Source organism: Lytechinus variegatus, chromosome 3, assembly GCF_018143015.1.
Source record: "Lytechinus variegatus isolate NC3 chromosome 3, Lvar_3.0, whole genome shotgun sequence".
Classification (NCBI taxonomy): Eukaryota; Metazoa; Echinodermata; class Echinoidea; order Temnopleuroida; family Toxopneustidae; genus Lytechinus; species Lytechinus variegatus.
The window spans coordinates 39,404,409-39,430,498 of record NC_054742.1 but is presented as its reverse complement, the minus strand read 5'-3'; the positions used below and the strand labels follow the sequence as shown (position 1 = coordinate 39,430,498).

Sequence of the window (26,090 nt, the reverse complement as noted above, 5' to 3'; positions counted from 1 at the left end):
AACAAGTGCCTACATACCCCTTTTAACTGCTATATAATGCGTGTGTGTGTGTGTGTGTGTGTGTGTGTATTTGAGTTTTGTCAGACGTGTACCAATCAGATATGATTATTTACGTCTGGGTCCCACCTTTAACGTCACCATCCGAAAGACGTGACCAGGACTCGAACCTCGAACCTCTGCATTAATTTGTAACTTCCCCACAGCTTGGATTACAGGCGCACGTTACAACACCCAGCTATATAATCATAATAGATACAGCTGAATAATAATAAACAAAAATGAAAAAATAAAACAGTTGACGATGATTTTTGTAAATGTAATATTGATAATTAAAGCAAAATTTTAAGATTATTAATGATGTTTCATCTAATTTTAGATTCGAGTCTGATAGAAAATTATGATGGGAAAGTTGGAAATATCCCTAACATAAAATTAAGAAATATTACACAAGGTCACCAAACAACATAAGACGTAAAGTTTTCAACCGTGTTTGTAAATAATCAAAATGATGGAAATCGTTTACAGTCCTCTCAATTTCTTTTTTTTTTTAAGTCATTATACATGTTCATTATTTCATGGCATGGTCTAGATATGACTGATACTATTCCCATTACAAAATGATTAAAGCTTAATGACATTCATGAAAACAAAGAATCAAATAAAAATATAGAAAAAATATGGATTTTGTCAAAATTTTGGGAACTTGTTTTTTACATGGCGTTATGAATATGCTATAAACGTTTCGATGATTTCATGTCCCAACTTTCCCTTTGTTTTATTATAAAAAGATATTGCATTAAATCAAATCATTTTCTTTATTTTCAAATATACATTGTGTGTAAAATATGTATCGTATGCAACAAATTTAGCTAAGACAATGATAATCTGATAAAGTCAGTATTTAATCCAATTGTTGCATACTTGGAGCACAAAATTTGAATTAACATCAAATATAAAAAACAGCAAACGAATGACGTGTTTCAAATAAATAATGCAGACATTTGAATTGTCATAACTTTGCTTTAATTCCTTGTCCAAGTTTAATAAATTGTTAATTTTTATTTTGTTTTGTTTACACGATCTGCCTATGTTAAAAAAAAATCACATAACTTTCAGTATGGAGTACCCCTGAACATGCTGAAAATCTAACAGGAAACAAAAAAATAGTAATTATCATCGTTGATTGTACTGGGGTCCAGTGCCTTACAGTTTTATTAGAGGTCCGTTTTCGAAGGGAAGGGACCGGACCACTTCCCTAGATTAGACACTGCTATTCATTCTAGTCTTCTTATATACATTTAGGAGGCATTTTAAGAATCAATGGAAATCCATTTATCTCTTTTTGTTAGTCAACTTCTGCAGCATATTATTCGCTTGCGATGCTGATAATTTACCCAAACGGTCACTTTTTCTTTGTATTTGCATATCAATTTAAATTGGTGTGTATTGGAATTGGCATCGAGAAAAGCATCATTGCTATATCATCATCATTAATACAACTTCAAATGCAATGGCGTAAATAATGAGCCAACAATTTCGAGGGGGCGGGATATGGCGTAATGCGTAAAAATACTAAAAAGTTACAAGCGAGCGAAGAGAGTGAGCAGAAATTTTGATATTTTGACTACGAGAAACCAATTTAGTGATAGAGTTTGACATAACATTTAGAAAATAATATCATATTTTACCCGTTCTCTCTTTCCTCTTCTTTTCCTTCTTGGTCGTGAATTTCTTTTTTGTTAGCCCCTTACGCCACTATTGCATGAGTACATGGAAATGAAATCGAGATGATATAAATATTTCAATGATTTGTGCCGAACCAGATTCTTAGAATCAATTCTGACAGTAAGGGGGCGATGTTCAATTTTATTTTAGAATACACATACAGTGTCGCCGCCTGTCCTTCACCCTTTTCCGAGATCCCGTCACCAAGGGTAGTTGCAGAATTTAATTTTAAAAAGGGGTGAGAAAGTGTGCTTGCCAATTTCTTTAAGACTTGCTGACTGGAATGATGAAAATGTCAAAATGATAGATATTAAAGGCCGAGTCCCCACCATGGTCCCCACCCCAACAAAAGTGGATTTGAATAAAAAAAAAGAGAAAAATCAACTAATATAAGCACGACGTTGGAAATTTTCGTCGTCGCTGGAAATTTTCATAAGCCTATACATGCACACTATGCGAATGAGAGAGTTGATTACTCTCACTCACTGTATTTCTTTTGTATTTTATTGCATTGATTGTACATTATCTATTTTTGCTGTTCTATTCTGAGACTAAAAATATAGCTTGTTATAAGCATTGCCATCAACATTTGTTGTTTAGGCCCCCGGAGTGCACCAGTGTACTGGAAAACAGAACATTTTCTAAAGTAATGACCACGAATCAGCTGAAATTGATCCCGGAAATGCAGGGCATACACATTGGGGGGGGGATCTTGGGCATTTTTCTTCAGTTGGTCATAATAAAATGTGCAGGGCACTTGTCCCCCAAATTAAAAAAAAAATAAAGAGATAAGTGTAAAGGAAAGAGAGACGTGGGTGAAATATGGTATTATTTTCTGAATATAATGTTAGAATCTATCACAAAATTGAATCTGTAAAGTAAAAAATGTCGAAATTTTTGTTCGCTTGCTTTCCTCACTCACAATTTAAAAAATAATGAATTTTGCCTGATAAGCCATATTTGCCCCTCTCAAAATTTTTGGCTCCTAACGCCACTGAAGAAATTGATACTCTTCCAGAATAGTGAATAGATCTAAAGATAATCATGGTCCCGTGACACAAAGTTTAGTGATTGATTGTATGCTTGATTTTTAAGATTTACTCGTGCATTCTTGTATAAAACATCCTAGTAGGCTAGTACCTCCTGGGTTTTCGATGATTCGGGGCACAGAACATGCGAATCGCTTTAAATTCGAATAAATATTTCTTTTCAAGAAAATTCACATTGGGAATGAAATATTTGACATTGGTATCAGGACATTTAACAGAAGAAATGAGACAAAAGTTTTGTGCCTTTTTCTCTTCAGAATCTGCACTGGAAAAAATATCAACTCGGTCAACTTCACTTTCCCAACAAATTAAGTCTGTAATTACAGACTAAACATGAGACCTCCTACTATATGTGACGTAATCACAACAATCCAGTAGTTCCGTGACACTTGGCATTTTTCTGAGAATAACCAAGGAAAATATTAACAACATCAGGAGTCATGAAGTGCTGACAATGGTCCAGTCCAATGTAGCTATGACATTTTTCAGTTTTTGTTCGTTTCTTGGATGGTTTTTGTACATTTTGGTCGTGTTTACTTCGCAAGGACAGAGTTATGTTTCGTCGTGGTTTTCGAACTCGTTATTTGTGCGAAAGCGAATGTCAATATGGCACGACCATAAATATTACCATTTTCCTGAATCAGAAAGATTGCGACGAATTGAGGACGTTAAACGAATGTTTCAATTTGGCTACGATAATTATATGAAATATGCATTTCCTTTAGATGAATTAGATCCTATACATTGTACCGGTCGGGGCCCAGATCGAGAAAATCCGTGAGTATTTAGAGTGATTTGTGCTCGGTCCCGTCTGTTGTTATTGATGTTGGGCAAAATATAAGAAGAAAGCACTTTTGAATCGTTAGTCTCAATTCAGACAGTTCATTGAAACAATGGTGGGAATAAGTGCAGGTATGTACCAACAGGATAGATTGTTAGATTCTAGATCCTTGTCTGCTTGTCATTTAATTGGCTGTTCATTCAACCCATTTTTTTTTAACAATGACATCGTCATCCTGGAAGTTTAGATCCATTCATCGAGCAATTTTGCCTTTTGGATCCATATGATTTTGTCCATTTTTTTGGATGCACACACTTGACTCAGAGAGCTCTTGCCCGCAAAGCGAGCCCAGAAGCCCGAGGGGGGGGGCACTCGACCAAAAAAATGGTGGGGGTGTGCCGCAGGCGAGACAAAAACGGGGGCCTTGGAGTGGGCTTATTGTGAAAAGGAGGGTCCTCAGAACGGGCTTCGGAACTACAAATGTTTGTGAAAACGGGGGTCCTTGGAACGGATCGCCAGCGTGTGAGCGCGTATGCATCCCTATGCCTATGGAACGGTCATGCGTGCATGATGCAGCGAGCGCGGCCTCCGCCGCGAAATCCGGGTGAGCTCTGTGGCTGCTTTTCACCGAAATTACAGCTCACTGTAGCAGATCAATGCGATCGGAATGGCGTAATGAAAAATATGCGAAGCTTTGGAGCGGATTTCTTTCTTCTCTTTTCTGGATAAGAAGAAAATGCTATGCCTTGGAGCGGCTTTCTTTGTTCTTTTTCTCAATAAGACAAAAAATGCTATGCCTTGGAACGGAAATTTGAGTGTAAAAATGGGGGTCCCCTCCGCGGCACATACCCACTGCATTATATACCGAGTGCCCCCCCCCCCCCCGGCCCAGAAGCAGGGTGACTAGATTTCACAAAATTAAATTCGGGACAAAGCACGAGCGGATCAACAAAGCCAGATCGACCGAGAAATCAACAAAGAGGGCTACATTATGTTAGAAAAAGAGGAAAGAAAAGAGATGAATAGAGAGGAAAGACACTGTAATGAAGGGGGAAATGAAGTACATGTAAAGAAAATGAAGGAAAAGAACAAAAAGAAAAAGTTCAAATAAAAGATCGGATGATAGAAAGAATAAAAGAAAGAAAAAAGGTTCTGCCAATCTTTGAAATGAATAAAGAAAAAGGAAAGAAAAAGAAAGGAAGGGCCGGAAGATGAATGAATGTGTGATAAAAGGTAGACAGAGGAAAAATGAAGCAAAAAAGAAGGAAGAAAGAAATAATGAAGGAAAGAATGGTTTCCTTCATTCTTTGAAAGAAACAAAGAAAGAAATTTTTTATCTAGCACCGCTCATGATGTTGCCGCCCTCAAGACACTACAAGACGCATACCCAAAGGCACCCATGTTAGTATTTGTTACCTGTGGCGGCCTATGTTTACCTTCTTGGCTCTGGCCCGCCGAAGCAGGCTGTAGTTCTCTGGGTTAGCGCACACTGAAGTGTTTGCAAGGCACGTGTTGTATGTACGTGACAATGAGCATATTTTGCATCAAAGGTCACAAATTTCAAATGACGGGGATCTATAGTTAGGTATCATACATGTAAACCAGATTATGAATATTTTTCATTTGTGCAAATGACAGAATACTACATATGCTGAAAGATTAAATGAATGATTTATTCAAGTTGAAAGGATTATTTCATGAAGTATTTTGTCCATTGTGCACATAAACATTTATCATTTGTATCCAAATGCATGGTCACTTTATCCTTCATGATCATGGAATCAGACATGATCGAGACTACTACCCCCTTTAGGTGTGTAGTCATCAGTAAAATTGAAGGTCAGAAATTAGTTATATTTTCTTAGTGTGGGGCCTTTTTCTACTACAAGTGAATTTCAGTCTTACATGTAGTTCCAATTTGCATTAGTTTGCATGTAACTGTAGCTATGTCACTCCTAAACTGTAGAAAGGAGCTCGCAATATGTAGGCCTTTTACAAATACAAGCTGGCTTCTTAATAGCCGTGTCTTGAAATGATGGAATTAATTGTGAATTTAAAGGTCAAGTCCACCCCAGAAAAATGTTGATTTGAATCAATAGAGAAAAATCTTACAAGCATAACACTGAAAATTTCATCAAAATCGGATGTAAAAATAGAAAGTTATGACATTTTAAAGTTTCACTTATTTTTCTCAAAAGAGTTAAATGCAAATGAGAGAGTCAATGATATCCATCACTCATTATTTCTTGTATTATTTTATTGTTTGAATTATGCAATATTTCAATTTTACAGAATCGACAATAATGTAAAGACTGAACCACATAATGTTAAACAATATTAATTCCACATTTTAAAGGAGGAATGAAACTCGATTTCACATGACAAGGGGGAGAAAATTTGAATATTTCATATTTCTTATAATGAAATACAAAAGAAATAGTGAGTGATGTCATCAGTCCCTTCATCTGCATACCAACCAGGATGTGAATGTAACTGTTTTGTGAAAATAAGCGAAACTGTAACATTTAATTTTTTTATTTTCCATCCAATTTTGATGAAATTTTCAGTGTTATGCTTGTTCAATTTTTCTCTTTTTATTCAAATCAACTTTTTGTTGGGGTGGACATGCCCTTTAACAGTTTTATGAAATTTGGAAGAACAGCCCAGTTATGAGTAATTCAGAGATTACTTCATGTATAGTTGTAAGTTGAATAGAAATATTTTGACTTTGATTTTCATATTCTGTCAACGGTCAATTTCCAGTTAAATTGAGCTTGCTTTCTTCCATTGTGCAAATACTCTCATTGTGACTACATGCATCTCAATCATCTTGAAAAAAATATATGGGATAATGCATCAGCATATTTTTTCAACTCTCTTTCCCCTTAAATTTCCCTAGCCACCATACAGTGTAATCGATAAAAAAAATAAAGCCTTGAATGAAAAAGAACAAATTTGTGGAAGATCTACATATATTTGTTAGATGTTAGGGTATAGGGTGAGTGTTTATTGATTAATTTGATTTATATATTTGTTTTTTATTATCTTCTACTTTGTTTTCTTAATGAGTGTTAATATTTTACTACAGTATTGTTGATTTCACATTTTATTCCTTTTTCTGTTTATAATATAAAAATATAATTTTTGTTTTATTTACAGGGGAAATTTAAATATTAATGATGTTCTTGGAGACTATTCATTGACATTAATAGACAGCCTAGATACTCTTGCAGTAAGTATAATGATAATGATACTTTATATTTTATAACTACATGTAGACAGGTTCTATGCAAACAGTAATTGGTTGTTTTTTGTTGTTGAGACAGTTTTAACCTTTCACTATTGAACCAGATTGTCCAAAATTCTAAGAAAGAATGACAACACATCAAAATGCAAAATAATGTTAAAATGATATACATGTATCTTTTTTTTTTCATTTGGGTGAGACAAATGAAATTTTTTTAATTCATAAAGAAATTTGCATATTTTATTCATAATGATAAAAAATAATTTTTTTCAGATTTTTTTTTATACTAGCTTGTAATTTATGTGTTAAATAATGGGCATGCCAAATTTCTGCGCGATCGTGCGAAAAGCGGCCGAAATGAGAAGGGGGGCCTTGATGGACCCCCAGCCTCCAGTCCTCAATACATCTCAAATAGCCCAGTCCTTTTAGGGTTAAGGCAGTAATGGAGTGAATTTTTTTTTCTAAATGTCTTAAACCTTTATATATTTACATGTCGTTTAATCATGTAAACTGAAATCTGTTTTATTGGTTTTTTTTTTCTTGTAGATAATTGGGAATGCTAGTGAATTCCAGAAAGCTGTGCAGCTTGTTTCAGATACAGTTTCATTTGAGAGAAATTCCACCGTCCAAGTATTTGAATCAACAATAAGGTATGTTATGGAAGTTTCAGCTTTTTAGATAGAAACTGCAGTAATTCCTCTAATGAAGATGAAATGAGTTCAAGCTCCATGAATGAGTGTATTCAAAATCTTTCTCCCCAAAATTGTCTTGTTCTTATAGTAGTTTACTATATTTTCTTTTACTTGACACATGATATATAAATAATGAATGTTTATGAGTGCAATGGACAGAATACTTCATTAAGTTAAAGAAGAAATTATCCATTCAACTTGGCTATGCCCCGTTGAATGGATCATTCATGCAGTATCATCTTTTACCAAATGAAGTATTCTGACTATTGCGCAAATGAAACATGCATGTATCGTTTGTTTTATATGACACCTAAAAATAGATCCTTGTCATTTGACATAAATTTGAATGTAAATGTGCCTTCAGTATGAGCCTGGTCTGTTGTTTGTTGCATACATACAACACACACACACCGTGTTATTCTGTGTGCCAACGGTGATTTCAATGAACGTGCAGTGGATAAAATTGTATGGATCTAAAATTGCACAATGTATGGATCCAAAATCGCACAAATGATGACGCCATTGTAAAATCGGCCAAATGATTGATGACAACCAATCAAATAACAATGATCTATCTAGGTGTCAAAATTTGTTATCATTTTCATCAGTTATCATCATAATCATTCTCATCGTCACCAACATCATCATCACCAATATCAGCATCACTGCCACCACCATCATCATTGTCATCATCATCATCATCATTATTGCCATTTTCTTTCTCATCATCATATTTGTCATTATTATTGCTTTCATCACCACTAACCCATCCACTCATCACATGGTTACTTTCTGACTAATGTCATTCTGTTTTTGTGTAACAAGCATCTGGTCCAGTAATCACTTTGTCTAATCTCCAGTTCGTCTATGACCATTTTGTCTAATAACCAGTTGGTCTAATACCAATTTCCTTTTCATTCATATCGTCCAATTAACACTTATCCAATTAGACCAAATGGTTTAAGAACTAAATGGCTGTTGGACCAACTGGTTATTAGACAAAATGGTGAGTGGATGAATTGGCAATTAGACCATGACAGATAGTGGACGAATTGATGATAGGTAGTAGACGAGTTGGTAAAGAGATGAATTGGCATTAGACCAGTTGATATAAAGCCCTCTGCTAACCACATTTTTGTTCCATCATTGTTCAGCGTATCTTATGATATCTCTTCGTTTATGCTAAACAACTTCACTTTGAGTGAAGTATGTTGCACTACTTTAGACAGGTTTATTTGTTTATCATAAAGTAATGTAAAAGGGGCAATATACTCTAGGCATTGATCTAAAGCAGGTAGTTGTGAGAATAAAGAAAATAAAAAGATTGGTATTTTTAAAATATCTAGAATCGAGCCATTATTTTATAAACATATTTGTTTTGATTATTGTAACTATGGATGTCCTTCATAGCACTGTATGCTATTGGTTATGTTTATGTCTATTTTTGTCTAATGAATGGAAGCCTTTCTTTTGTCACCAGATTAAAATTGTCTTTTATTAATTTAGAATAATTGGAGGATTATTATCAGCCCACCTGCTTATATTAGATCCCAACAAACCATTAGGGGATCTAGCGCCTCCAGACTATGATGACAACCTACTTCATCTCGCACATGATCTTGCCACAAGACTTCTTCCAGCTTTTGAAAACTCTACAACAGGGCTTCCCCATCCAAGAGTGAGTCAAATATTTACAATTTTATTTGGACCCTTTCTCTAAAAGAATTCTTGGGGTGTTTATTTAGCCTATATCGATTTTTATTTTTCTGAAAAGACAAGATATGTGCCTGACTTTTCATAAAGTCATAAAAGTAGTCATGAAGTTTCATGTTTTTTTTCTTCAAAAATTCTCAGACATTTTGCAAAAACAAATTCATAATGTCAGGGTTAGTGCTGTTGAAGTTATGTTATATATAGGGTAAGTTTTAAAAGCAAGAATTTCTTTGAAAACATGATTTCAAACAATATCAATACAAATTGCCTTACGCCATGCTTCTTCAATGACTGAATTTGCTGTATTTATTGAAATTATTCAGTTTCAGACTGTGAATGGTAACTAGTCAACAAATTTTCATATCTTTTTAGTTAGAAATATATATTGTACAGTCCAATGCAAAAAGATTAAACTAAGATGATTTGTTTGCTTTTTTTCTGACACTAAAGGAAATCTATTGTTTTCATAAACTGAATATCTACTTGTTCTCCAGGTGAATTTATGCACAGGTGTCCCTGAAGGAGGGGTCCAGGAAACATGCACTGCTGGAGCTGGGTCCTTGCTCCTGGAGTTTGGGCTCCTTAGTACCCTGGTTGAGGATCCTGTCTTTGAAAGCCTTGCCAGGAAGGCAATGACTTCATTGCTTGAGAGAAAGTCAAATCAAACTGGCTTGCTTGGTAAGAAGATTTAATAGCATTGTAAAATATTTCATGATCCTTTTATTACGGAAATGAAGGGAAGTCTATTTTGAGACAAAAATAGAAATCTATGCATTTTTTTCAAGATGTTTTCGGATATAGAAAACAAGTTTTTGTATGTACAAAAGGGCTCATTCTAAGTGATTTCTATATATTTTTTTGTTTTATCAATGTAAAATTTTTATTAATGAAAGGAAGACATATAGTCGTATACGATTTAAAATGTTGAAATATTCTAACTCTTATTAGTTTTATGTATTGGGTAAATTCCCGCGGCTTGTTAACCATCTAAATAACTTTTCTTGTTTTTAGAGAAAACCTTGTAAATTTTCTCATGGTTGTTTTCTTCAATATGTAACTGCCACCTTCATTCTTTGTTCATGGTGGTATAGGTAATGTGATGAATATTCAGACAGGCCAATGGGTTGGAGTTCAAAGTGGTCTAGGAGCGGGGCAAGATTCCTTCTATGAGTACCTATTGAAGGTAAGATTCACATTGACTGTCCTGCTAGGGTTCATATCATGCTGCAGGTTAGATGATTTTATTATGGCATGCTGAAAAAAATATGCACAATACTGAAGAATTTTTTTTAAAAATAAATATATGTAAAGAGATGATATGAATGCTTTCTATTAAAGCCTGATTGATCCATTATAAATCTGATAATCGACAGGATTGGTTTAAACCTGTTACTTATTGCCTGTGATCTAATATGAATGTATGCCTATTTCGTCACCTTCTTATTTATCAAATTAGATTCAATTTAAGCGTTGAGTTGATAACCTAAATGTTTATTTGTACCAACAGTGTTTTATCAAAGCTTTGTTAGAATGAGAGCATTATTCTCAACCATAAAGTTGCCATTAGTATTGCAATACCAAATGTATCACTTGTATCAAGCAAAGTAAAGAACATATTGTTTAAACTAATGCATCTCCTGTGATAAATATTGTCAGGGCATGAGCTCTTGCAACCATTCTTTGTTTCACACTTCTACTTTGTGTATACCTATGTTAAAATTGTTCCTCCTAAATAGAATCACTGGCTTAGGCACATTCATTCTACAGGTGGAGGTTTGTGGGCATATATTTGATAAAATGTCTTGTTTTTGGTCAACATGTATTTTCGTGATTGGACCTTTTTGTATGTTTTGCTTTATGTGGTGACTTGGTTTATGAACAGAATGAATCTAGGCCTTACAATTGAAAACATTGGTGATCGACTTTTCCTTTCTAGTAAGAAAGAAATATGTACATACATGTGTATATTGGGACACCCTTTTTCAATATTAACACATGTTATCTTTAGGTACTGAAAGGTGATTCCTTGTACATATGTAATGTTTTTATGTTGATCAAGTTATGGATTTTTTTCAACAAAAAAGATGCTGCCATCATCATGCATGTTGACCTCTATTTCCAAACATATAATTCATGTTAATATTTTTCTTGATATTCAGAGTTTCATCATGTTTGGGGATCAACAGTACCTTCATGCATTCAATGAACTATACAGCAACGTCAAGAAGTACATGAGAAAAGGGTTAGTTACTTCTATTATATCAGTATAATGTAAGTATCAACAGCATGCAATTTGAGCTGTGTTTGCAAGAATTAAAAAAGGTATATTGACTATTGTAATAATGCTTCATTAAGAAATTGAATACACTTTGCTTGGAAACAAATAAGATTAAAACAAATGTGTCCCAAGTTTACAGCAGATATCTACCATCATTTTCCAAAGTTTCTTTAGGGGGGCTGTCACTTCCCCCTGCTGCCCCTGTGGTGTAGCCCCAATGAGTATGATACACATTTTCTACATGTATGAACCAAAGCATGTTTAAGTTTTATTGGACATTCGGCTCAATGGGATTAATTGCTAGTCTATAAATATCTGAACCAAACCTACATGTAGTAGCATTTGCCTAGCAACTGTCAAGAGCCATGCATTTATAGTTGTTTCAAAGGTATGCATCACATGTGGATGGAATTATCAAATCAACTGGCCATTGTCTGACCTTTCAATAAGCATCAAGGTATTCCACCATTGTTAGGCAAATTCCTGAATGTGATGCACTTATTCATTATTCTCTCTGTGCTTTTAGTAGAGGAAGAATATCAACCATTGAAATTCAATGAACCAGAGATATTTTATCAATTGAAGACTTTACATTTGAATACCTTTGTGAACTACTCATTATGATCTAAAGCCTATGTGAAGAGAGATTTATGTGATCAATGCCTTTATTGCCCTATTAGTATTCATGAAAGATAAAAGTTTCTCGCCTCCTCTCTGTCTATTGGATGATAGCACTATTGTCTCTTGTCAAACATCATTTTTATGCATGAGATTTGGGAAGTTTAACCATGGCGTGATGCTTTCTTCACTAACCATCAAAAAGTTTGCCTATCATTTGCTGAGGTATAAGAATGGTTTTGCTTGCTCACCAGCTGGAGGCAGTGAGCAAGCAAGGCCAGTGTACAGTGACACATGTAACAGAATACATCACTTTTCATTACGTGATTATGTGACCACATTAACATAACACTAAACAACACAAGATTCTACAACATACTATAACCCCAACTATTAAACCTTTTGTCATGTCTCATAACTCAATCATACATTACAGTTCATTCGTCAGGACTACCAACAGAACTACGGCGTTATGCGGTGATTTTCGGTTCATACATTTTACTTCGGTATCATGCTTCAAGGTTACAATGACGTCATAATCAAAGTGCATCTGCATATATCACACTCCTCCCTCCTTAGCTTATTCCTCCAAAACTTCAACTAAAATCCAATGTGCTTTTTTTTCTCTATGCAAAAACGAACATAATTTTTTTCTTTCCTTTTGCAGTATAGACAACATCAAAAATTGGCACAAGCCTGAAAAATTCCTCCTTTTTTTTCTGAACCATTCTTTTTTAAAGAAAATCAAGCCATGAAAATATCAATTTTCATCCCATTGATCAATACTTCTTTTGGAAAAGAAATAAATGTCATGAAAGCAATAATGATGATCTTTGCCCAATTTTGTCTCAGCAATGGCATTTATGTCCATGCAAAAATTGGCATGCTAAAATCCCAATTTTATTTATTTATTTATTTTTTTTTTTTGAGCAACAAAGAAGAAACATATTTACAAACAAAATCTGAGTTGTGTTGTTGATTTTGAAATGTACAAATTTTGCACCGGTTTGTTGTACCGCCATGTTATCAATGACAAACATTAATGTGAGGTTTTCCCAATAAATGGCATTTGAAAACTGTTTTTTTTTTGTACTTGAACAACAATTTCTTTAAAATTTACTATTTCCAGTATAGTATGCTAAATGAAAATAATCGGTTTCAAGTGTTTGAGTTGTTTAGAAGAACATAATTGCTTCAACTGTCGTATCGTGCAAACAACACCACTCAAATCTTGTAGAAAAGAAATAACATCAAAATATCATCAAAATTTAACACTATAAAGCTTAAACTATATTTACAAACTTCATCCTTCATCTGTTACATGGACTCGATGAGTCGATCCGGCGTCTTCCTTACACGCTTAGAACGTCGAAGAGGGAGTGCCTCGCCAAGATTGGAAGGCATAGTTTCTGGATCATCTTCGATCTGTGATTTCGCCTGAATGGGAGAGTGATTACCCTCCAGACTTTCTGGGGCAGACAAATGTCTTTCAGTTTCTAAAGTCTCTGTTGGATTCACAGGCGCTGATGGTGTTGGCACCCGTGTACGAGTGGTATCGTCCATCGACACCTTGCATTCTGAACGCAACTGATCCACATGTCTTTTCCAGACTCTGCCATCCTCCAGGATGACTACATAGGACTTTGGCGCTCGTCGCTCAGCGATTGTTCCTGACCACCAAGTTTCATCTTGACGAAAGTCTTTGACTAACACGCGATCTCCAGGGAAGAATTCACGCAGACCATGTTGTTTGTCATGATGAAGCTTTTGGTCACTCTGCTTGTTAATGACCTTGTCCTCGGTACTAGGTCTGACTAAGCTGAGACGTGTGCGAAGCTCCCGTCCCAGAAACAAACTTGCTGGGGTCTGTCCAGTTGTCGCATGCTTAGTTGAGCGATATGTAAGTAGGAAACTATCTAAGCACTGCTGAAGACTGCGACCTTGAGCCTTGCTGGCACTCAATGATCTTTTAAAGGATTGTACCATCCTTTCAGCTGCACCGTTACTTGCGGCATGATATGGTGCGACCTTGACATGCTTCACACCATTTCTCCTGAGAAAATCCTCGAATTCCTCACTCACAAATTGTGGGCCGTTGTCGCTAACCAATTGCAGAGGGATTCCATACTTGCTGAACAAGTCCCTCAATGCTGAAATAGTTGCAGCTGACGTTGTACTTGACATCATAATGACCTCTGGCCACTTGGAATATGCATCTGTGACGACTAGATAGTCCTTCTTGTCCTTCTGGGCATAATCTATGTGTATACGTGTCCATGGTGACTGTGGCCATACCCATGGCATAAGTGGTGCCACTGTTGGAAGGTTCCGCGTCTGCTGGCAAGTCTGGCATGACTTCATCATCTGCTCTATGTCATAGTCAATCCTGGGCCACCAAACATGACTGCGAGCAATTTCCTTCATACGCACCATGCCAGGATGCGCTGTATGCAACTCTTGTAGAATGTCTCTTTGTAGACTAGGAGGCACAATTACTCGATAACCCCACAAGAGGCAATCCTGTTCCATGCTTAATTCATCCTTCCTTCTGATGAATGGTTTGAGTCTTTCATCTTGTTTGTCCTCCACCCATGTTCCTGTTTTCACCATGTGAAGAATCCTAGAAAGCACAGGATCTGTTCTTGTCTTGTTCTGTATTTCTTTGCTAGTGATAGGAAGGCTCTCAATGTGATAGGCTGCAATGTTATAGATGTCGTCATCTCCTTGCACAGTTTCCGGTAAGGGAAGTCGTGACAAAGCATCTGCCACAAGATTCTGGTTGCCTGGAATATACTTCAGCTCATAATCAAAAGCTGACAGGATGATTGCCCATCGTTGCAACCTCTGGGCAGCCAAGGTAGGTATTGCAGTCTTTGGACCTAGAATCCGTTCCAGGGGCTTGTGATCTGTACGTATCACAAACTTCCTTCCATACAGGTACGTGCGAAAACGCTGAAGACCGAACATAATGGCCAGTGCTTCCTTTTCCAACTGTGCATATCCCTTCTCATGCTGATTCAAGCTCCTTGAGGCATATGCTACTGGCTTCCTGTTGCCGTTGTTATTCACATGGGAGATAACTGCACCCACTCCATAGGGTGAAGCATCTACACTCAGTTCTAGCTCCTGCTCTGGATCATAGTGTGTAAGCAATCTCTCTGTAGAAATCGCCTTCTTTACAGCTTGGAAGGCATTATCACAGTCCTTGTCCCAAGACCACGGCTTTGATCCAAGTAGTTCATTCAAGGAATGGACCATTGTAGAAAGATTAGGAATGAACTGCGCGTGATAGTTAACCATTCCTAACCAGGAGCGCAACTCCGACACATTCTTTGGGGTTGGGGCATGGCGAACTGCCTCAACCTTATCACTCGTTGGTTGAATTCCCTTGGATGATAGCTTCCGCCCAAAGTAGACCACACTGTCTTTCATGAAGGAACACTTCTCCTTCTTCACCCTAAGTCCGAACTTCTGGAAACGCTGGAATACCTGCTTCAGATTTCTCATGTGCTCTTGGTCTGTGTTTCCTGTCACGAGCACATCGTCCATGATGGCGCAAGTACAATCCAGTCCAGATATGACCTGCTCTATGAATTTCTGCCAAATAGCTGGGCTAGATGATATACCAAATGGCAGCCTGGTGTAGCGGAAGAGACCTCGGTGGGTGTTGATCGTCACCAGTTCCTGCGAAGCTTCATCCAACATCATTTGTTGGTATGCACATTTAAGATCAATCTTAGAGAACTTCTTTCCTCCCACCAAGTTTGAAAAGACTTGTTCTGTAGTAGGAATGGGGTACTGGTCACAATGAATCTGCTGATTCACAGTCACCTTGTAATCTCCACATAGGCGTACCCGTCCATCGGCCTTCGGTATGCATACCAATGGGGTTGCCCATTCACTGTAATCTACAGGGTATATGATGTCATCTTCCTGCATACGTTCCAGTTCCTTCTCAACAGCAGGACGTAGAGCAAAAGGAACGTTGCGTGCCTTGCAGAACTTTGGTCGAGCACCTTCCTTCAGATGCAATGACGCTGGTGGGCCTTTAGCTTTCCCAAGTCCTTCCTTAAATACATCCGCAAACTCCTGCTGCAGAACCGTTCCCACATCTGTATCAACACTGATTGAATACTGAGGATCCGAGATCAATGATTTCCAGTCTAGCTTCAGTTTCCTCAGCCAAGATCGTCCAAAGAGAGGTGGAGCGTGTTGAGAAGTCTTGACGACTACCAAGGTAAGAGTCATAGCTTGGTTCATGTACTGGTACTTGACCTCCACATCAATCTCTCCTGCTAAGTCTAGCCTTGCACCTCCATATACGCGCAGCGGACGTCTGATCGCTTGCAATTGTACATGCTTGAAATGTTTCAAGTAATCGTCATAGGTGAGGATAGACACTGCAGCTCCCGTGTCTAATTCCATCTGCAGTTCAACCCCTTCAATTGTTACTGGTACGATATATGGAGGCTGAGATGTCACGTTGTTCACATGAAAAACAGAGTCTAGGAAGTCTACGTTGTTCTTACCATCATACGCTCCATCATCATCATCTTCCTTGACCTGTTTCACTGACCTGCGACCATTATCTTGACGTGGAAAATTTGTTTTTCCTCTTTGGTTCCCACCTGACTTACATTCCGACTTCAAATGCCCCTTTTTTTGACACTTGAAACACACTGCGTCTTTGTGTTTGCACTGCTGCGCGGAATGGTTTGACAGTCCACAGCGATAACATTTAGGTCGCTTACTTGTACTAGATTGACCCTGCTTGACCTGGGTAGCATCTTTACGTCTGTTGTGTGAATATGACACCTTATTCACCTTCCCATCATCTACTTTAGTATTGGACATGTCCTTGATGTTACATGATGCTGCCTCCTCTGCTAATGCTAATTCCACAGCTTCCTGGAATCTATAGTTCTTGGACAAAAGTTTCTTCTGAATGGAACTTGAGTACAAGCCTGCAATGAAGCGGTCTCGTAGAGCTTCCTCTAATGCTCCCCCTGTGAATTCACATGAAGAAGCAAGCTTTTTCAGGTAGGAGACAAAGCCTGAGATTGTTTGACCTGGTGATTGCTTAGCATTATGAAACTTGAACCTTTCTGATACAACCAAGCGCTTAGGACGGAAATGTCCCCTCAAAATTCCACTGAGTTCATCATACGTTTTCTCACTTGGTTTGCTTGGAAATGCCAAATCTTTCACCGTTTTGTACGTGTCACTACCAATACTACTGAGAAGAATAGCTTTACGCTTACCCTCATGTCTGGTCTCCGTTGTGATATCCAAAGCGATAAAATATTGATCAAGCCTGTCTAGATATGCTTCAATATCTCCGTCCTTGTCAAACTCTTCAAACAATAAACGCGATGGTGCCGAAGCCATTGCTAGTTATTTCACTTAACTTGTAGAGTCAAAGAAAGTTCACCGTATCCGTGCGGGCGACGTACCCGTGATTGCGTTGAACAGACGTTTTCGAAAACACCACAGAAAACTAAGTACGTGGGACAACACGTTATTGCCCTCACAGAAGATCCACGGTTCGTCGTGTCGTTTATCTCTGAAAAATTGCCTTAACGTTGCCAGTTCGTAATCCTAGACGATCCCGTCCTCGTCGCCAGTGTCATGTCTCATAACTCAATCATACATTACAGTTCATTCGTCAGGACTACCAACAGAACTACGGCGTTATGCGGTGATTTTCGGTTCATACATTTACTTCGGTATCATGCTTCAAGGTTACAATGACGTCATAATCAAAGTGCATCTGCATATATCACACCTTTATGCTGTATACTGGCCTTGTTTATTATCTATTTATGTCAGCCTTTTTTTTGGCTGGCATGAATAGGTGATGCTAGTGGGCTGCGTTTTCAACTCAAAAGTAATTTATGCTAATTAGATCTTTGTCAAAGAGTCCAGTGTTGAGATACATATAGGCTCTAGTTGTTTTTTTAAATTTTTGTTTGATCATGGTTTTCTTCCATTTACAAATTTAATTAGACTATGATTTATGGTCAGTTTTGGAGCATGTGTTTCATGTCACATGGCCAAGGTCAAAGGTCTCAGCGATATAAAAAAAGAAATTATAATTATGAGGGGGGGATTCTCTTTCAAAGTTGGAGCAATATCTTTAAAAAACAGCTTTTGGGGCTGATCAACTTAATTTCAATAATGGTTCCAATTTTGATTGCATATTGCTGTCCACCAATTTAGAGTGCATATGTAAGTTATTCAAGTTTCATATTCCTATTGAATAAATATTCTTAGGAATTTTGGATTTAATTGTCAGAGTCCTTTAGTGCTGTTATAGGTAAGAAAATTCTCTGTCGACATGTTGCGAAAACTATCATACCGATATCGATAAAAGAACATAGGCCTAATCAATACGTATTTTGTATGCTCTATAATGATGTCACAATACTCATGTTGGTCAAAATTTGTATCTGCCACTGTACCAAGAATGCATTAAAATCCACGTTCATCGGAAACGATTACATAACATCTTTTAACAAACATATTTAGCATACATACATGATCCTCACCTTTCACGTTATTAGCATTATTTTAGGGTTGGATGAAGTTTTATCGATAATTTTGAGGCTTTTTGGACATCGTTCTGAGCAGTCAACGTCTTTCGCCTATCCTCCATTTTGATATCGTGCTGTACATCTTTGAACGTCTTTGTTGAGATTTTGGAGTAATTTTGTGGCTTTTGAGGAAAAATATGATTTCAGTGATTTTCTGTTTCAACACTTGCGGAAAATCACTGTCATGTCCCTACATAATAGCGGGTATTATCGACAGATATTAAGGTTATCAATATCGCTAAGTGGCATAAAACAAGCAATTATTAACTAGACTAATGATAAAGAGGTTCTCTATAAAAGCACTAGGACCATTTCATAGGGTCAGATGGCGATGTACATACTTCCATAATCTCATTTGCACACTGGGTGGGTTCAGAGACAATGTGGCAAAGTGATCCACATTGTTCTTTGCTGTAATAGGAATTCTTATACTAGTATTGATCCCAAGGTTTAGTAATCAACTTATGAAGGCATTACCGTTACTAAGAGGAATGATATTGAAACTAAGTGCAAACTGTCTGCTGGGAGGCATAATGTTTTTTTGTCGTCCGTACCATTTTCATTTGACTGATAATACTTTTTGGATTAGCTTCAGACATGGTCCTAGGATCAAAGGTGACATAGTTCATTATATACCTAAAATATTGTTATCGCATTAACTAAAGATCTATTTGAAGGTGCAACTTCAAACTTAGCTCATGTAAGAGTGACATTGGTATGATTAGATGTTTGGATCATCAAATGTCAACATTGAGGTAATTTTCATCAAAATATCTTGTTCTCGTAATAAATACAGTCAGTCTTAGGGATCAATTTTAAATAGCTGATTTAACTGATTTTACTGCTGACTGTAACTGAACCCTTTTTAGGGTTCAACTTCAAACTTGACTGAATGGAATCTTGTATGTATGAGTAACAATGTTCCAATGAGAATTGGTTCAAAGTCATTTGGTTCAAAGTCATAAGTCATAGATTACAGAGATCTTTATTTCACACTTTTAGAAGACATTCTTGATTTGGCACTAGTGGAGGTGGAATCTATCTAGTTGTCTTTCCAATGTTGATTTTACCTATTTGTGATGTACCGACTTGGCCTCTGGGGAATTACAACTGTACAATCAGAAGATCACTTCTCTAAGCTTTAAGTTTTTGAGACCTACTTGATTATTTCTTTTTATTGTTTGTTTTGTATCTCTTGTACAGACGTAAACTCTGCAGATCTGGTGTTGGCGATAGTCCCTTATACGTGAATGTGAACATGAACACAGGAAACCTTATGAACAATTGGGTCGATTCATTACAGGCAGCGTTTCCTGGAATCCAGGTAAATATTATTTCAATTATTAATTGATTTGTGGAAAGACAGTATATTGAGGGATTTTACTGTAAGCTATGAATAATTTATCTTTTTTTTTTCTCGCTTATAATCATTACAGAACTTAAAGTTACACCCAGTTACTTTTGAAGCAAAAGGCGGCAACAGAAGTTTTCAAAGTGCTATTTCCTCTTTGATGACCCTTGTGGGAGTCCACTTGAAGGCTGTTTTATTTTACTTTTATAACATTGGGTCTTCTTCCTGCAAAGTTTCCATAGTTCCATATTGGTATGAATATCTACCATCCCATGGGCATTTTTTCCTACCCATTTTTCACCTGGTTGAAATATAAAGAAGTGTGGATTCTATGACATTTGCTCCTGCTGCACATAATACCAAGCTTTAAAATTTGAACATAAAGTCATGGAATTTGAAACTGTTTAAAATCACACAGAGTAAGTATGGAAGATATTTATGACAAGCAGACATTATGTAGTACCACTTAAAATTGGCTTGTGGTAAATTCATTATCTCACTTTCCTGGCCTCACAGTTGCCCAAGGCTAAGCCAAGCTTGGCCAAAGAATTTCTCGCTGGTTCATCGGGTGTGCTTTCCCCTAAGAAGTCTATTACTTTTTTAATGCTTCTTACAAAGTCTTTGGTCATCAAATCATCTAATCCCTATTGTAGCTGATGCCCATATAATTTTAAAGCCTATACAACACGAGCTTAATAACCAATAAGCTTTTTTAGGGGTTTGTGAAAATTTGAATACTTGGGATAATTTTATGGTAATGTTTTTATTTTACTTTAAGAAACTCAATATAATTTGTTGTTATTATTGACCTTCATTGTATTCAAAGGTACTGGCTGGCGATTTGGATGAAGCTATATGTACACATGCTTACTACTATGCCATCTGGCGCAAGTTTAGTGCCCTCCCGGAGAGGTTTGATTGGTCCCGTAAGAATGCTAATGTACTCTTTTACCCTCTGCGTCCAGAGCTTGTAGAATCTACTTATCTTCTATATCAGGTAAGATATAAAATTGATGTATTGCAAGGGTTGCAAAATGTTTTTTTTCCATTAAAAAACAGATGTACTTTTCCCCAAAACATTGGTCTGTTTGATTTTGATTATTTCAAAATAAAAGTGCTGTACAGGTTTGATACGAAATCCCTCGATCAATGTTTTGGGTTTGCTGGCATCAAGCTCCAATTTGGAATTTTTAATTACTAATTAGTCAACTGGTTTAATGTGGTCCTGGTGTTGGTGATGTTGTGAAGAAAATTATATTGATTTTTGTAAGTTGGTGGTTTTTAAGTTTTTATACACCCGTCCATCCAAGACGGGACATATTATGGTATCGCGCTTTAGTGTCCGTCCGTCTGCTATATTTTCCTTGTTCAGTTTAACTTAACCTAAGCTCATATAATTTGGTGTGTATGATGCTATTATGGATCCCAGGAAGCCTATTGATTTTGAGGTCATAAGGTCAAGGTCACAGTGACATAAGTTTTCATTTTGCCCTTCTGAGTCTTTGTAAACGCAATAACTTCAGTTTAACTTAACCTAGGCTCATATAATTTGGTGTTTATGATACTATCATGAATCCCAGGAAGCCCATTAATTTTGAGGTCCAAAGGTAAAGGTCACAGTGACATGTTTTCATCTTACCCTTCATGATAATCACACTGGCAATGATTTTATGCTCACTAGTAACTGAAAATAATGGTACAAAACAAAAAACTCTATTTTCCTCATATTCTTCAGGCAACTGGCCATCCGTTCTACCTCTTTGTTGGGAGCGATATAATGGATAGCATTGAGACATACACAAAGGCCAAGTAAGTATCATGCGTCATGGTGGTAATTTAGCTGAGTTTTATTTCAGTGTTATTTACCATCACAGGCATGTGTGTTAGCTCAGTTGAAAGTTTTGCTCAAGAACAATGAAGCTAAAAGGAAATTATATCTAATCTTTCCCCGGTATCAGAAAGTTCTGTTGAAGTCATTTACAATTTAATCAAGCAACAATGAAAAAATGACTTTTGTTGTAAATTTTCTAATTTCTTAATGACCAAATATTTGTTGTAAGACATAAAGTATTATAAATATCACACTAATATTAGATAGATTAGCAGTGGTGCAGAAAAGATCTGAGCAGATAGTAGATTGGAGGAGCAAGCCATAGTGGAACGTCAGTGGCGTTCCAATCTAATTAATTATCTACATAGACCTCCTGCATCACTGGAGGTATATCATCAGTATACTCAACATACTATTTTTGCAAAGTCCATTGCTTCTTTTTCCTCAGATGTGGATATGCAACTCTTCATAATGTTATCACCAAGACAAAAGAAGACAGAATGGAGAGTTTCTTCCTTAGTGAAACATGCAAGTACCTTTACCTGGTATGTACATTACATCTCTCATATCAGTGCATGACTGATAGCTTGGAATCTCATGTTTTATCTGCACATGTCTATTTACCTAATGGATCAATGATTAAATTTGTTTACTGTTAATATTGTGCATGAGAGAATCATATAAAATTCTTGTGAAATATTTTTTTGAAACCTCAATACCTGTATTTTTAATCATCTTAACATTGAATTTAATTAATGCCTGCTAATTTATTTGACTGTACAATGGAAACCCTGTGGTGTTGAGATTCTGATTCTAATTTTCCATGGAGGGGGCATGATTCATCTAACAAGAGAAATTTATTGTTTGAAAAGAAGAGGGGGTAATAGTTGTTTTAATTAAAAAGCTAGCATTAGTATTTATTACCCTATACAGATGACATCTTGTTAGTGTAAGTGCGAGATGCTACATTAGCAAGTATGATTATCACTCAGTATTATGTGGAGAGTATTTGAAATAGAAAAATTCATTGTATGATCAGTGATCTTTTCTATTGTTTCCAAAGTATAATACTTTATCTCATCACACTTATCTTTCTCTCTAGTTGTTTGATAGAGATAACTACATCAACCGAGCAGCTTCTAGGTATATATTCAACACTGAAGGTCATGTGCTTCCTATCAAGAGCCAGTATAGATCTAAGGATTGGTGGCAATATAACACTGATAGCTGTTTATTCAACAAGTCATGTGATAAAGGAAAGGATCAAAATAATACAGAGGTAAGATTCTGAAGGCTTCCATATTTGAGTTTTGAGATCCATGATACCCGATCATCAAATATGAGAAGTTTTGAGTATTGTCATTAGATATTGATTTGAGAGTTTGATTATAGATGCCAGGTATACTCATTTTCAGGAAGTAGTAATTTTGCATGTAGAATGTGATTGAGAAGGAAACAAAGATTAATTTTGTAACCTGTAAATTTCTCAATCAATTCACCCCACTTCAATTAGGAAATATGAAATAAAGGTTCACTGTAGGACCCGTATTGAAAATTCAGTTTTAAGACTATACTGAATGTTGTGAAGTAGAAAAATACTCACTTGAGATAAAGTGACATATTCGAACTTGCATAAGTCAACACTTGCCAATGTAGTGACTTCATAGAAGGGCTCTTATTAAAGTTCCAAAGGAAACTTGTCCATGAAGACAGTTTCTCACTTTTCCTCTGGAGTGATAGTTGTTACCTCAATGTAGTGAAAGATATTTTTAGAAAGAAACAGAAATTAAAATTACCTTGGACCTCCACTGTACCACTTACCATTGTTTATTCTCTCTTTCCCCTTCATCCTGTCAGTGCATCGGTGTATCAAAGCATTCACTGCCCCTTGACATCTCGTATCTGGATCAGATTGATCACATGGTCGGAATATAGCTGAATCTCATTGCCAGTAAGATTGCCACTTCAAGAACATTTAATAGTAATGTGTTACATCACTGAGTGGCCAACTCTTAATCCATGCACAAAGTCAATAGAGAAGCAGATGTGTCCTCAGATAATTATGAAATAGCAGCATCAGATGATTATTTTTTTACAGTATTTACTTTTACATAATTTATTACTTGATGATGATGCCTTTCATTTTGTCAATTGTTTATTTTAAGGATTTTGATCATTTAATATTGATTAGTTAGAATTGAGTTCTATGGGGTGAGAGAGGGGGATAGACTTGAGCAAAATAATCTATAAGACCATACACTCTGTTAGACATGATACAAGAAGCTATACAACAAAACTCAGCAAAATTTTTGTGTACAAATCCATGGTACAGAGCTAAACAAAATTAGTCCTTCACTAGAATTTGTCATGACTTAATAATGCCAATATTTTCCTTTGTCATAACTGTACAACTTTGGATAATTTGTTGAAGCTGTGTGGAGCCAAAAAATACCATATCTTTATGGAAATGTTGCTGAGCTTTGTTGTGCCATACATGTATCTGAACAAGGCTTTATTATGAGGCACTTTGTCAATAGCCAGAGTCTGGTCTTTTGAGCAGGAATCCAGCAAGCAGCTATTCATTCCTCATTTTTTTCATCATAGACAAGATAATGGGAAAGCTGCTGTGAATTCCTGAGATAAAATTGCCTTTGAATGAAGAATCCTTTACTCTCAGTGCAACAGGGTACTCTACTTAATAATTTGCTGCTTGATTACAGGATTTCTCTGTATTCATTTTAAATGTGATTACATGTGAGTTGTTATTTTATCATTGATATTGTAACGTTATATATAAATAAGTGATGCTATGAAGTATATTGGTGAGAGGTAGAAAGTTTATATATAAATCATGTGCCTTACAATTTTATTAAGTAAATATTGCATTTATAGCTGATGATTCAGAAACAATTGTGCAAGGTCATGTGTATTCTAAAAGTAGAGTTAGTAGTAAACCCAGATATTGGACATATCATTTCCCTCTAGTGGATGTTTCACTTTTAGTTGTAACTTAAATTAATGACTAGATGCCAACATGCATCCCCTGATCATAATCATGGGGCAAAGTGTAACATTCCATACAGTGGCATAATGAACACAAAATTCTGAGGGAACCAGATATGGCGGATAAAGCAAGTTTTATAAATATGTGAATCAGGCAAAATATATAACTTTGGTTTTGACATTGTATTCATAAAATAGTATATTTCAATACTGTTTCCCTTTTTCTTACAAGGTCATGAAACTAACTTTTTTTTTTTGGGGGGGGGAATGTTTGTTTGGGGGGCTTGCCCCCCATCCATCTGGATATAAGATTCAACCAAAACCTGCAAAATGGTCGAGTTGAATGTTTTTGACTCTTTGAAAATTTGTTCTCTAGCTGGTTTGTTTTTTAGACATTGAAAGATGGTGCTAATTCTTATAACTTTGGACATGTTTAAATTATTAGGAACTTAATTTGTGATGTACGTTTAGTGACAAAATGGTGTTTCGTTAAGTGATTCATTGAAATTACATGTATGTGAAACTTACACAAGGCGAATATGCGTCCCCTATTGAAAGAACAAGTGGAACCAAGGATTACAAAATCATCAAATTGACAATTTTGGTACAATTCCTTATACATGATTGAATTACAGAGATACAGATATAGTAGTTTTAAAGATAGGATGTTTAATACTAAAATGGCAAAGCTTAAATCACTTCCATTGATATTGCTTGGTATTATTCCATGATAGTATTGTATTAATGTGGATATTTAATTTCACAAATTCATACTGAGCTTGTTGATGTGAAAGGAAAGAGTAAGCTTGAACTTTCTGATGTACTCTAATCCCTTGTCTGATCAGAGCATTCACGTGCCTCTGCAAGGAGCATCATTGTGCATTCTGATTTGAATTATAATTTTCAGAAAATCAAAAGTAGTGTGCCAAGAGAGTCATACCCTGGTATTTAACAGTGACTTCTTGACAGTTTCGAAACCACTTAATTTGGGATTAAATAAATATTTTGCAGTGAGTTGAGGGTTTGATGTTGGTGTTAATGCAAGCTGAAATACATGAAATATATTACATTCAGAGAAAACAATATGGTTTGTAAACCTATTCTTTTTTTTAAGACAGCTGTACATGTACACAAAAACCTAGCATAATATTATGTGCCTTGTTTTAAAGAGCAATACTCAAACTGACAATTATAGGCATGTAATCTGAA

At 36.2% G+C, this 26,090-nt stretch overlaps 1 protein-coding gene across 2 annotated transcripts; it reads left to right on the top strand.

Annotated features, from left to right (window-relative positions):
• Positions 1-3,098: 3,098 nt before the first annotated feature.
• LOC121410984 (ER degradation-enhancing alpha-mannosidase-like protein 1) lies at positions 3,099-25,760 on the top strand. 2 transcript variants are annotated; one of them, XM_041603426.1, is made up of 13 exons: positions 3,099-3,551; positions 6,715-6,787; positions 7,349-7,452; positions 9,001-9,172; positions 9,702-9,885; positions 10,299-10,390; positions 11,367-11,449; positions 19,900-20,020; positions 20,874-21,044; positions 21,783-21,856; positions 22,327-22,423; positions 22,981-23,157; positions 23,736-25,760. In XM_041603426.1, the coding sequence occupies exons 1-13, from the start codon at positions 3,229-3,231 to the stop codon at positions 23,811-23,813; spliced, it is 1,749 nt and encodes a 582-aa protein (XP_041459360.1). In that variant the 5' UTR covers positions 3,099-3,228; the 3' UTR covers positions 23,814-25,760. The 2 variants fall into 2 exon arrangements, with proteins under 2 accessions (XP_041459360.1, XP_041459361.1); XM_041603427.1 differs by having other exon boundaries at positions 3,100-3,243.
• Positions 25,761-26,090: the final 330 nt, after the last annotated feature.